Source organism: Ranitomeya variabilis, chromosome 3, assembly GCF_051348905.1.
Source record: "Ranitomeya variabilis isolate aRanVar5 chromosome 3, aRanVar5.hap1, whole genome shotgun sequence".
Lineage (NCBI taxonomy): Eukaryota > Metazoa > Chordata > Amphibia > Anura > Dendrobatidae > Ranitomeya > Ranitomeya variabilis.
The window spans coordinates 640,688,763-640,702,867 of NC_135234.1; the positions used below are offsets into that span (position 1 = coordinate 640,688,763).

Sequence of the window (14,105 nt, forward strand, 5' to 3'; positions counted from 1 at the left end):
ATCAGACTCCATGAATGAAAATATAATAATTTCTTTTTTTTTTTTACACAATAAATACAAAGTTTTTCTGGCCTGTGGTCATAAAATCAAAGTTTGTGCTGAATATAGTCGTTTTTCCATAGTCTTTAAACATAAGCAGTTGAAATATTACACTTGGAAGGCAGGAACAAAAATTGTGTTACATAGTGTAATAGAAGTTTTGTGCAAGTGTAAATATATATCTATATCCAATATATACAGAAAAAAACAACACATTTCAAATAGTAAGTCACCAACAATAAGCCACAACTTTATTAAATCAATAGAAATAGTATAAATCTCAATTTCAGCTGCACCGACCCAAGAGCAAGACCAAACGATTTCAGTCTGAGGGACACTCACATCGTCAACTCCTATACAGGGAGAGAAGGAAAATAGAATCAGAATACACAGTAGACATATCGAACTAGGCAAAGCGATGCCAGCTGCTCTACAGATTATATGATTGTAATTTTCTGTTCGGGTATGCAGAGCATGATTGTGCTTTAAATTTAAATTTGTGCAATTTGTAAACAGTTATGGATACTGGACAAATATAGTCCCTACACTAAGATGATCAATGAACACCTCATACATAAAAATAAAAAATTGCCATCTAGCTCTATGAGATAGCATACAATAGCGGAGGGAGGGTCTGTAGCACTGAGGAGAAAGAGGGGTGCTGGAAAATGTATTTTAGTTCAGAATCTAGATGCACAGTGGGGTAGAAAGATGAAATTACACAAAGATGCAAGAAACTGTCTTACACTGTATATTTGTGGGAATAAACTTTTAAAAAGTGTATGGGATTTGGGGGTGGGAAGAAACAAGCAGACATTTTTGCTAATACGCGACACTCCCTTTAATACTAAACATAAAAGTAATATGCACATTTTATCCTGCATAATAAAATAATGCCACCATGCAAGCGTGACCTAAAACGAATGTATGAAAATACTAACAGCAAACTTTGTGTATATGATATGCAAGTGGACTTGTTGTGACATCTGCGCATTTACGAGCCGTAATCACCATGCATTAGTTATCAAAATGTTGAAAACATATTTATACAAAGCTGTATGTAAGGTTTGATACTTACCATGATGGCATTTACAATGTCGTTGCTGTTGTTCTTGAGAGCACGTACAGCCTTCGCCCTAGACACGTTAGCTTGTGACATTACAAGTTCAATGTCCTTCACTTCTACTCCAGTCTCATCAACCTGAGAAGATGAAAAGAACATTTAAGTCTCAGTCTAGCCTTATTTTCCTTAAAAGTAAGACAATATGAAGGATCAACGCTTTAAAAAAAAAAAAAAATCATCAGCATACTGCACAGTGAAGGTGCATTTGTCTTTAATTCCCAACATTTAGGCAAAGCACATTGGGCTTACCAAAAACTAAAAATGAAATTCAATCCAATATTTGGGCCAAGTCATGATCAGATACCTAGCAATGATCTTACCTCTTCCTCTTCGCTCTCCTCTTGTACTGTGGGAGTCTGTGTGTTTTCCTGTATGTTTGAAGCAGCTTCTCCCTGTACCTTGAATTTTTCGGCAGCAGCCAGCTGGGCTTGTTGTGAGAGATCTTCAATCTATAATGTACATTAATATTCCAAGAGAAATGTTATCCCCAAAATCTGCAACTGTTATGAAAAAAAAAAAAAATCTTGCGCCATGAAGACTACGAACACAAACCTTAGCTTCACCGAATACAATATAGGTGTCAGATGCTGGACTTTTGTATACGTCTGGCTTTGTTATGACAAACAAAATATTCTTAGATTTTCGGATAGTGACTCTTGTAACTCCAGTGACCTGGCGAAGCCCCAACTTTGACATAGCCTGGTTAATAGAAAATAAAACACTTAGAAACCAGGCCTAAATTGGATTTAAACATGTTGTCCCACAAACAATGTATATTTTAACCCCTTCACCCCCAAGGGTGGTTTGCACGTTAATGACCGGGCCAATTTTTACAATTCTGACCACTGTCCCTTTATGAGGCTATAACTCTGGAACGCTTTGACGGATCTTGGCGATTCTGACATTGTTTTCTCGTGACATATTGTACTTCATGTTAGTGGTAAAATTTATTCGATATAACTTGCGTTTATTTGTGAAAAAAATGGAAATTTGGCGAAAATTATGAAAATTTTGCAATTTTCCAACTTTGAATTTTTATGCCCTTAAATCACAGACATATGTCACGCAAAATACTTAATAAGTAACATTTCCCACATGTCTACTTTACATCAGTACAATTTTGGAACCAAAATTTTTTTTTGTGACGGAGTTATAAGGGTTAAAAGTTGACCAGCAATTTCTCATTTTTACAACACCATTTTTTTTTAGGGACCACATCTCATTTGAAGTCATTTTGAGGGGTCTATATGATAGAAAATACTCAAGTGTGACACCATTCTAAAAACTGCACCCCTCAAGGTGCTCAAAACCACATTCAAGAAGTTTATTAACCCTTCAGGTGTTTCACAGGAATTTTTGGAATGTTTAAATAAAAATGAACATTTAACTTTTTTTCACACAAAATTTATTTCAGCTCCAATTTGTTTTATTTTACCAAGGGTAACAGGAGAAAATGGACCCCCAAAGTTGTTGTATAATTTGTCCTGAGTACGCTGATACCCCATATGTGGGGGTAAACCATTGTTTGGGCGCATGGCAGAGCTTGGAAGGGAAGGAGCGCCATTTGACTTCTCAATGCAAAATTGACTGGAATTGAGATGGGACGCCATGTTGCGTTTGGAGAGCCCCTGATGTGCCTAAACATTGAAACTCCCTACAAGTGACACCATTTTGGAAAGTAGACCCCCTAAGGAACTTATCTAGATGTGTGGTGAGCACTTTGACCCACCAAGTGCTTCACAGAAGTTTATAATGCAGAGCCGTAAAAATAAAAAATCATATTTTTTCACACAAATGATCTTTTCGCCCCCAATTTTTTATTTTCCCAAGGGTAAGAGAAGAAATTGGACCCCAAAAAATGTTGTGCAATTTGTCCTGAGTACGCTGATACCCCATATGTGGGTGTAAACCATTGTTTGGGCGCATGGCAGAGCTTGGAAGGGAAGGAGCGCCATTTGACTTTTCAATGCAAAATTGACTGGAATTGAGATGGGACGCCATGTTGCGTTTGGAGAGCCCCTGATGTGCCTAAACATTGAAACTCCCTACAAGTGACACCATTTTGGAAAGTAGACCCCCTAAGGAACTTATCTAGATGTGTGGTGAGCACTTTGACCCACCAAGTGCTTCACAGAAGTTTATAATGCAGAGCCGTAAAAATAAAAAATCATATTTTTTCACAAAAATGATCTTTTCGCCCCCAATTTTTTATTTTCCCAAGGGTAAGAGAAGAAATTGGACCGCAAAAAATGTTGTGCAATTTGTCCTGAGTACGCTGATACCCCATATGTGGGTGTAAACCATTGTTTGGGCGCATGGCAGAGCTTGGAAGGGAAGGAGCGCCATTTGACTTTTCAATGCAAAATTGACTGGAATTGAGATGGGACGCCATGTTGCGTTTGGAGAGCCCCTGATGTGCCTAAACATTGAAACTCCCTACAAGTGACACCATTTTGGAAAGTAGACCCCCTAAGGAACTTATCTAGATGTGTGGTGAGCACTTTGACCCACCAAGTGCTTCACAGAAGTTTATAATGCAGAGCCGTAAAAATAAAAAATCATATTTTTTCACACAAATGATCTTTTCGCCCCCAATTTTTTATTTTCCCAAGGGTAAGAGAAGAAATTGGACCCCAAAAAATGTTGTGCAATTTGTCCTGAGTACGCTGATACCCCATATGTGGGTGTAAACCATTGTTTGGGCGCATGGCAGAGCTTGGAAGGGAAGGAGCGCCATTTGACTTTTCAATGCAAAATTGACTGGAATTGAGATGGGACGCCATGTTGCGTTTGGAGAGCCCCTGATGTGCCTAAACATTGAAACTCCCTACAAGTGACACCATTTTGGAAAGTAGACCCCCTAAGGAACTTATCTAGATGTGTGGTGAGCACTTTGACCCACCAAGTGCTTCACAGAAGTTTATAATGCAGAGCCGTAAAAATAAAAAATCATATTTTTTCACACAAATGATCTTTTCGCCCCCAATTTTTTATTTTCCCAAGGGTAAGAGAAGAAATTGGACCCCAAAAAATGTTGTGCAATTTGTCCTGAGTACGCTGATACCCCATATGTGGGTGTAAACCATTGTTTGGGCGCATGGCAGAGCTTGGAAGGGAAGGAGCGCCATTTGACTTTTCAATGCAAAATTGACTGGAATTGAGATGGGACGCCATGTTGCGTTTGGAGAGCCCCTGATGTGCCTAAACATTGAAACTCCCTACAAGTGACACCATTTTGGAAAGTAGACCCCCTAAGGAACTTATCTAGATGTGTTTTGAGAGCTTTGAACCCCCAAGTGTTTCACTACAGATTATAACGCAGAGCCGTGAAAATATATATATTTTTTTTTTCTCAAAAATGATTTTTTAGCCCCCAGCTTTGTATTTTTACAAGGGTAACAGAATAAATTGGACCCCAAAATTTGTTTTCCAATTTGTCCTGAGTACGCTGATACCCCATATGTGGGGGGGAACCACTGTTTGGGCGCATGACAGAGCTCGGAAGGGAAGGAGCGCCATTTGGAATGCAGACTTAAATGGATTGGTCAGCAGCCGTCACGTTGCATTTGCAGAGCCCCTGATGTACCCAAACAGTACAAACCCCCCACAAGTGACCCCATATTGGAAACTAGACCTCCCAAGGAACTTATCTAGATGTGTTTTGAGAACTTTGAACCCCCAAGTGTTTCACTAAAGTTTATAGCGCAAATCCGTGAAAATAAAAATTCTTTTTTTTTTTCACAAAAATGATTTTTTAGCCCCCAGTTTTGTATTTTCACAAGGGTAACAGGATAAATTGGACCCCAAAAGTTGTTTTCCAATTTGTCCTGAGTACGCTGATACCCCATATGTGGGGGGGAACCACTGTTTGGGTGCATGACAGAGCTCGGAAGGGAAGGAGCACCATTTGGAATGCAGCCTTAAATGGATTGGTCTGCAGGCGTCACGTTGCATTTGCAGAGCCCCTGATGTACCCAAACAGTACAAACCCCCCACAAGTGACCCCATATTGGAAACTAGACCTCTCAAGGAACTTATCTAGATGTGTTGTGAGAACTTTGAACCCCCAAGTGTTTCACTACAGTTTATAACGCAGAGCCGTGAAAATAAAACATCTTTTTTTTCCCACAAAAATGATTTTTAGCCCCCCAAATTTTTATTTTCCTAAGGATAACAAGAGAGCTTGGACCCCAGAAGTTGTTGTTCAATTTGTCCCGAGTACGCTGATAACACATATGTTGGGGTAAACCCCTTTTTGGGCGCACGGGAGAGCTCGGAAGGGAAGGAGCACTGTTTTACTTTTTCAACGCAGAATTGGCTGGAATTGAGATTGGACGCCATGTCCCGTTTGGAGAGCCCCTGATGTGCCTGGACAGTGGAAACTCCCCAATTCTACCTGAAACCCTAACCCAAACACACCCCTAACCCTAATCCCAACGGTAACCCTAACCACACCCCTAGCCCTGACACACCCATAATTCTAATCCCAACCCTAATCCAAACGTAAATGTAATCCAAACCCTAACCCTAACTTTAGCCCCAACCTTAACTTTAGCCCCAACCCTAACTTTAGCCCCAACCCTAACTTTACCTCCAACCCTAGCCCTAACCCTACCCCTAACCCTAAACGTGACTGAAATACGTGGCACTGAAATACGTGGCACTGAAATACGTGGCACTGAAATACGTGGCACTGAAATACGTGGCACTGAAATACGTGGCACTTAAATACGTGGCACTTAAATACGTGGCACTTAAATACGTGGCACTGAAATACGTGGCACTGAAATACGTGGCACTGAAATACGTGGCACTTAAATTCGTGGCACTGAAATACGTGGCACTGAAATACGTGGCACTGAAATACGTGGCACTTAAATACGTGGCACTTAAATACGTGGCACTGAAATATGTGATACGTGGCACTTAAATACGTGGCACTGAAACACGTGGCACTGAAACACGTGGCACTGAAACACGTGGCACTGAAATACGTGGCACTGAAATACGTGGCACTGAAATACGTGGCACTGAAATACGTGGCACTGAAATACGTGGCACTGAAATACGTGGCATTTAAATACGTGGCACTTAAATTCGTGGCACTTAAATTCGTGGCACTGAAATACGTGGCACTGAAATACGTGGCACTTAAATACGTGGCACTTAAATACGTGGCACTGAAATATGTGATACGTGGCACTTAAATACGTGGCACTGAAACACGTGGCACTGAAACACGTGGCACTGAAATACGTGATACGTGGCACTGAAATACGTGGCACTGAAATACGTGGCACTGAAATACGTGGCACTGAAATACGTGGCACTGAAATACGTGGCACTGAAATACGTGGCACTGAAATATGTGATACGTGGCACTTAAATACGTGGCACTGAAATACGTGGCACTGAAATACGTGGCACTGAAATACGTGGCACTGAAATACGTGGCACTGAAATATGTGATACGTGGCACTTAAATACGTGGCACTGAAACACGTGGCACTGAAATACGTGATACATGGCACTGAAATACGTGGCACTGAAATACGTGGCACTGAAATACGTGGCACTGAAATACGTGGCACTGAAACACGTGCAACTGAAATACGTGGTGCTAAAATATGTGGCACTGAAATACGTGATACGTGGCACTGAAATACGTGGCACTGAAACACGTGGCACTGAAATATGTGATACGTTGCCCTGAAATACATGGCACTGAAATACATGGCACTGAAATACGTGGCACTGAAATACGTGGCACTGAAATACGTGGCACTGAAATACGTGGCACTGAAATACGTGGCACTGAAATACGTGGCACTATGACTGTCAGAAAATGTTCATTAAACGGTTAGGGGTGAGGTTAGGGGTAGAGTTAGGGTTAGGGTTTGGATCCCTTTATCACCTTGATGGTGGTGGGTGGCTTTTCAGTGTGTTTTCTGTTTTTTTTTCGATAAAAATGCATGCGTTTTTAACGCAAACAAACGCATGTGCTTAAAAACGCAAGAAAATACTGCAGGTTGTATTTCTGAAAATTAACGCATGCAGAAAAAAACCGCATGCGTTTGAAAACGCGACCAAACGTGTACAAAAAAAGCATGCGTTTTCAATGTTAAATATAGGGAAAAAACGCATGCGTTTTTTGTGCAAAAAACGCTGCAGACAAAAACGCAAGTGTGAAACCAGCGACGCTTTTTATAGCAAAAAAGTTTTTGCGTCTCCACATTTTGAGAGCTATAATTTTTCCACATTTTGCTCCACAGAGTCATGTGAGGTCTTGTTTTTTGCGGGACGAGTTGACGTTTTTATTGGTAACATTTTCGGACACGTGACCGTTTTTGATCGCTTTTTATTCCGATTTTTGTGAGGCAGAATGACCAAAAACCAGCAATTCCTGAATTTCTTTTGGGAGAGGCGTTTATACCGTTCCGCGTTTGGTAAAATTGATAAAGCAGTTTTATTCGTCGGGTCAGTACGATTACAGCGATATCTCATTTATATCATTTTTTTATGTTTTGGCGCTTTTATACGATAAAAACTATTTTATAGAAAAAATAATTATTTTGGTATCGCTTTATTCTCAGGACTATAACTTTTTTATTTTTTTGCTGATGATGCTGTGTGGCGGCTTGTTTTTTGCAGGACAAGATGACGTTTTCAGTGGTACCATGGTTATTTATATATGTCTTTTTGATCGCGTGTTATTCCACTTTTTGTTCGGCGGTATGATAATAAAGCGTTGTTTTTTGCCTCGTTTTTTTTTTTTTTTTCTTACGGTGTTTACTGAAGGGGTTAACTAGTGGGGCAGTTTTATAGGTGGGGTCGTTACGGACGCGGCGATACTAAACATGTGTACTTTTATTGTTTTTTTTTTTTATTTAGATAAAGAAATGTATTTATGGGAATAATATATATATTTTTTTTTTCATTATTTTGGAATATTTTTTTTTATTTTTTTTTACACATTTGGAAATTTTTTTTTTTACTTTTTTACTTTGCCCCAGGGGGGGACAATACAGATCGGTGATCTGTCAGTTTGCATAGCACTCTGACAGATCACCGATCTGAGAGAAGTGCAGGCTGCTTCACAGTGCCTGCTCTGAGCAGGCTTCTGTGAAGCCACCTCCCTCCCTGCAGGACCCGGATCCGCGGCCATCTTGGATCCGGGTCTGGAGCAGGCAGGGAGGGAGGTAAGACCCTCGCAGCAACGCGATCACATCGCGTTGCTGCGGGGGGCTCAGGGAAGCCCGCAGGGAGCCCCCTCCCTGCGCGATGCTTCCCTGCACCGCCGGCACATCGCGATCATGTTTGATCGCGGTGTGCCGGGGGTTAATGTGCCGGGAGCGGTCCGTGACCGCTCCTGGCACATAGTGCCGGATGTCAGCTGCGATATGCAGCCGACACCCGGCCGCGATCGGCCGCGCTCCCCCCGTGAGCGCGGCCGATCGGCTATGACGTACTATCCCGTCGGCGGTCATGGGGGCCCACCCCACCTCGACGGGATAGTACGTCGGATGTCAGGAAGGGGTTAATCAATAGATCTTGAAATAAAAATAAGTTCCACAATTGGATGTGTTAAAACACAAAATTTCTCAGTGCTGAAATAATCTTATAAATGTGCCCCTGCTATGTAATGGCAGTATCTGAGCATGCAGAGCTGCTCTAGATAATGGTCGGCACATACAACAACTTCTGGCCATGGGAGAGTCACTTATCATAAGTGGATTAAACAGCAAGGGCACACAGCTGCAACTTTCTGAGGCAACACATTTCTCTGCCTATTTTATCACAGGAATGAGTGTTTCTACAAGGTCTTCAGCCCTCTTAACATAAATTCATTCAGTGACGTAGCATATCCAACAGCCGCTGAGCTTATGGGTCATGGACTTGATTTAGGAGGAGTTCACAGGACTGAAAACGGGTCAAAAACACTCACTCCTGTGATAAAATAAGCAAGGAAATGTGTTACCCCATAAAGCAGCAGATACAGGCCTCCACTGTTTTGCCTATATAGTCATTTATAAGTGATTTATGCGCTCCCCACGTCCATGGCCAGGAGCTATGGCATGCGCTGACCATGAACTGGAGCAGCTCTGCATGGTCCAAAATAGCCATTAAACATGGCAGGAGTAAATCTATAAGATTATCTTGGCACAGAAACATTTTTGACACATCAAATAGTGGAATGTATTATTATTCCAAGATGTCTTAATTACAATGTACCATGTTCGTGTCACAACCCCTTTTATGTTACAGTCCATGAGCAATGAATTTTACAACTTAAACCCGAGAGTTCTCGAGCATGCTCGGGGGTCCTCCAGAGTATTTTTAGTGCTCAGAGATTTCATTTTTCTTGCCGCAGCTGAATGATTTACATCTCTTAGCCAGCATAAGTACATGTGGGGATTCTCTAGCAACCAGGCAACCCCCACATGTACTTATGCTGGCTAACAGATGTAAATCATTCAGCTGCGGCAATAAAAACGAAATCTCCGAGCACTAAAAAATACTCGGAGGACCCCCGAGCATGCAGTAACGAGTATATTCGCTCATCACTAGTTACATTTAAAAAAAGACACTTAAGAATTTACATTTGTGTTTAGCAATTTGGCATTTTTTAACAGGTGTTTTAATACATAATTTTTTTTCTAACGTGAAGGAAGCCTACAGTTTATGGAGAAAGCTTGATTTAGCGTTGTTCCCAAAATCACAATGTGGCCTTATTATAATGTACACATTTATTAATTTGTGACATTGTAACCCACTTTAAAATCTGTCCCGTTTAGCACCCCAAGGACGACGTTTTATTTATGACTTGCCATAGCAACAATCCTGTAGTAGTTTGAGTGGTCCTAATCTATCATATGCCATGCTCTCTCTCTCACCAAGTTTCCTGCCAACACAGCACTGCTCTGGGACATGTCTAGTAAGAAGCTTTTACTGTGAAGGATGATACCATGGAAAGAAAAGCCTCGATCAGTGCAGAGAGCTCATAGAAGGAAGAAGTGGTGCCTGTGTGCTGGTAACACAAAAGCGATGTACTGCAGGATGGGGCTCCGTATGCAGGGGGCTCAAGGAAGAGATATACTGTGGGAAGGAACTTTGCATATAGGGGATAAAAGGAGGATATACTGTAGGATCAGGTCCTCTATAGAGGAGCAGAGTTTAGTTGTGTTCGTTACCTGCTGCTTAAATATCAGTGATGTGAAACTGCAGATTTTGCTTTAGTGATGCATATGACAAAGAATTGTCTTCTACGGTATGTATCAATAGAGCATTTGCAGTTTCACAACACTGATATGAAAGCAGCAGGCAACAAACAGCTTTACACTGCAATTGTGGAGAAATGTAGGAGAACTGAGCTCTGCTAGAAGCGGCAAATGATGTATAGCTACATAGTCAGCTATACTGATGTAGATGCCAGAAGACAAACATCGGCCAGGCAGGCTACTATACAGGAGCGGAGTGATTACAAGCATGAGGTGAACTTTACACTTAGATGACCTTGATAACTTGGGAGTGGTGAGTCTAGTCAGGAGCACATAGAAAAGGGAGGGGTCTGCAACACTTTGGAAGAGTAAGTTGTGATGAGAAATGTAGTTTTAGTAGAAAGGAATAGGACCTCCCAATCAGCTCTGTGAAGCTGGATGCACCGAAATGCAGACAGATGGAAGAAAAAAAATAAAAGAGAAAAAGGCAAAGATACAAGAAAAACATTATGTTTGGCTTAGTCTGTATATTAACAATAAGTGTATCTGTACTTTGTAAAAAATGAGATTTTGGGAATCATATTTTCAGAGCAGCAATAGTTTTAATAACTTGTGATAATAAAGGATGAGCTACCTTTCTTGCTTTCTTTTCACTCCTGCTCTGTTTTGCTTTGCTGACTGGTTCCTCGTCTATTTCTGCTGCTGCCGCCAGCTGTCAATATAACATTGAGGTGACTGTTCATAGATCAGCGTATAATGCCCAACATACATACTGAAAGTAAGCAGGTCGCAGAGGAACTGTACAGCACTGTAACCTTACCTGTGCCTGCTGTGTGGAGGTTTGTGTGGAGTCCTGTTCTAGCTCTGGAGGAGAATCATCACTGTCAGATTCTGTCCCTGACCCTGCCAAACAAATATACACATTTAGGTTTATGGCAATACAAGGAATAACAATGGACGCCAGGCCTCTGTGCTGTATACCTGTATATCAAAGGGAAGAGCAACCAAAGTACCACATTTGTATCAAGTGTGCAAACTACAGGCTGTGATTATACAAAGCAATACGTGACACATGTACAACATGGTTAGGAACAAATATTAAAATGCAAACTCACAGTTTGGAGAGTAAAGGCCCCGTCACACACAGCGACGCTGCAGCGATACAGACAACGATGCTGATCGCTGCAGCGTCGCTGTTTTGTCGCTGTGTGGTCGCTGGGGAGCTGTCACACAGACAGCTCTCTCCAGCGACCAACGATCAGGGGAACGACTTCGGCATCGTTGAAACTGTCTTCAACGATGCCGAAGTCCCCCTGCAGCACCCGGGTAACCAGGGTAAACATCGGGTTACTAAGCGCAGGGCCGCGCTTAGTAACCCGATGTTTACCCTGGTTACCAAAAAAAACAAACAGTACATACTCACCATCTGATGTCCGTCAGGTCCCTTGCCGTCTGCTTCCTGCTCTGACTGAGATCCGGCCGTACAGTGAGAGCAGAGCGCAGCGGTGACGTCACCGCTGTGCTGTACTTTCACTTTGCGGCGCTCAGTCAGTGTGGGAAGCAGACGGCAAGGGACCTGAAGGACACCGGAATGTGAGTATGTACTGTTTGTTTGTTTTTTACATTTACGCTGGTAACCAGGGTAAACATCGGGTTACTAAGCGCGGCCCTGCGCTTAGTAACCCGATGTTTACCCTGGTTACCAGTGAAGACATCGCTGGATCGGTGTCACACACACCGATTCAGCGATGTCAGCGGGACCTCAACGACCAAAAAAAGGTCCAGGCCATTCCGACACCACCAGCGATCTCGCAGCAGGGGCCTGATCGCTGGTACGTGTCACACATAGCGAGATCGCTACGGAGGTCGCTGTTGCGTCACAAAACTTGTGACTCAGCAGCGATCTCGCTAGCGATCTCACTATGTGAGACGGGGCCTTAACCCTCTGCACCCCACCATAAAATCATAAAATTAAATTCAGGCTTTTCATAGCTTTGAGCTAAAGAGCCATTTTCCAGTACCAATTATGAATACTGAGCTCTTCGATGGTTCACCACATCTATATTCACCTCCTGTGAAAGTGAAACACTGCAGTGCACTTTTACAATATGGCTATATAGCTTTACACTACCATACTTAATCACAATCAGTAGATAAAGTTTTCAAATGTGAAGTTTTGCAGTGAGAAATGAAACTAACTGGACGAAATGTTAAAAAATAATAAAATTACCTCTGCGATCCCTGCCACTACAGTGCCGATGCTCACGCTACTCTATTTTCCAGAATATACTTTAATCACAGCAGCTAGCCAATCATTAGCCTCCGTCGTCACATGCTGTGGGACATTACTCCTCAACTTCAGTCATCAGGCCCAACAGTGTTTTCAGGATGTCCTCCGTATTGCCTAGGTGATGGAATTATGACCTGTGCAATATTACAGAAACGCCGAGAACTTGATCTCGTGAGCCTTTAGTACAGGAGTTGAGGAGCACTGTTGAACACTCACTATTTCATGAAAATAAGGACCGCCAGGGACTACTAGAGCTGGACGATAGCTATATAAGGGAGTGACGTAATGTGTTATTTTATAGCATTTCCTGCAGCTAGTTAATTTACAGTATATGAACTCACAAAAACTTTCTGTTTACCGTGACACCCCCTCAAAGTTAACACTTAAGAGCAACACTATGCTTTCCAAAGAGAGCAGGAAGTAACAAAAACAATAAAATGCAAAAACATCTAGGTTTTAATGAAGTTAGGCATCTATATGATAAAAGTGGTTTTCATTGCATCCTTCCAGCAAAAAAAAGTGGAGATCGCAAACTATGCATATGTGAAAATGTATTATCTGATGATATAATTATGAGACTAGATGTATTTACTGGTTTCCAAATTTTAATGCACATAAAACCACCCATATATCACAATACAAACAGCTTCTCATTGTATACATCTTAAAGGTTAGTTATGTTAAAGGGGTTGTACCGAGTTTGGAAGCTATCCCCTATTCATGAGGATGGGGAGAGAAGAATCCAATGATTCTAAGGTTATCCGTCTCACTATGGACAGGGGATACCTTCCAAACTGGGCACAACCCCTGTAATAATATCAAGGTCAAACACTAGGTGGGACATCATGCACTGCAAAGTGAGGTTAAACACAAAGATACCCTTGTCGTTCTTCAGAAGTGGCTCTTTGACAGGGGCAGTCACGGATGGTTTAGGGGAAACTAGGTCCACCATGACAGGCTGGTACACAGCTTCCTTAGTTGTAACCTCTGGAGGGATCAGAGGTGGCAATTCTTCCTCTTCGACAGCAACCGAGACAAGTGCAGTAGGCGAGTTGAGGGTTTTGGAGACAAGAGATGGAGAAACAGAAGGAAGAAATACAGAAGGCACAGATTCCACGGAAGCCACAACAGGAGTAGGGATTAGCTCTTTTGCAGGACTTGGAATATATAGCTCTGGAGGGGAAATCTGAGACACTTTCTCAACTTTATTAGCTAAAAGAATGGGAGAAGAACGGATATTAGGTGCAGCAGAAAATAACGGATCTTTAGAAAGGGTCAAGTCATTGCTGTTATCTGGGGTAGCAGAACTGGCATAAATAGTCATAATCGAGTCAGGCTGAGCATTATCTATAGAAGAATAAAGGGATCCATCATTAGCAGGCATAGAAACTGAAGAGCCAACATGCTTTGGCTCACAGGATGTACTACGGCATAC

At 41.9% G+C, this 14,105-nt stretch overlaps 1 protein-coding gene across 30 annotated transcripts in view; it reads right to left on the reverse strand.

Annotated features, from left to right (window-relative positions):
- Window positions 1-268: 268 nt before the first annotated feature.
- NACA (nascent polypeptide associated complex subunit alpha) overlaps window positions 269-14,105 on the reverse strand; it is a 56,627-nt gene continuing 42,790 nt past the window's right edge. For 28 of the 30 annotated variants that reach the window (XM_077297624.1, XM_077297625.1, XM_077297622.1 and 25 more), the window contains 7 exons: window positions 13,550-13,882; window positions 11,201-11,283; window positions 11,015-11,092; window positions 1,715-1,861; window positions 1,483-1,611; window positions 1,118-1,240; window positions 269-392 (listed from right to left, as the gene is read on the reverse strand). In XM_077297624.1, the coding sequence (XP_077153739.1) occupies window positions 378-392; window positions 1,118-1,240; window positions 1,483-1,611; window positions 1,715-1,861; window positions 11,015-11,092; window positions 11,201-11,283; window positions 13,550-13,882 (908 nt within the window). In that variant the 3' untranslated portion in view covers window positions 269-377. The remainder of the gene's footprint in view (window positions 393-1,117; window positions 1,241-1,482; window positions 1,612-1,714; window positions 1,862-11,014; window positions 11,093-11,200; window positions 11,284-13,549; window positions 13,883-14,105) is intronic. The other 2 variants (XM_077297651.1, XM_077297653.1) reach the window with 1 other exon arrangement.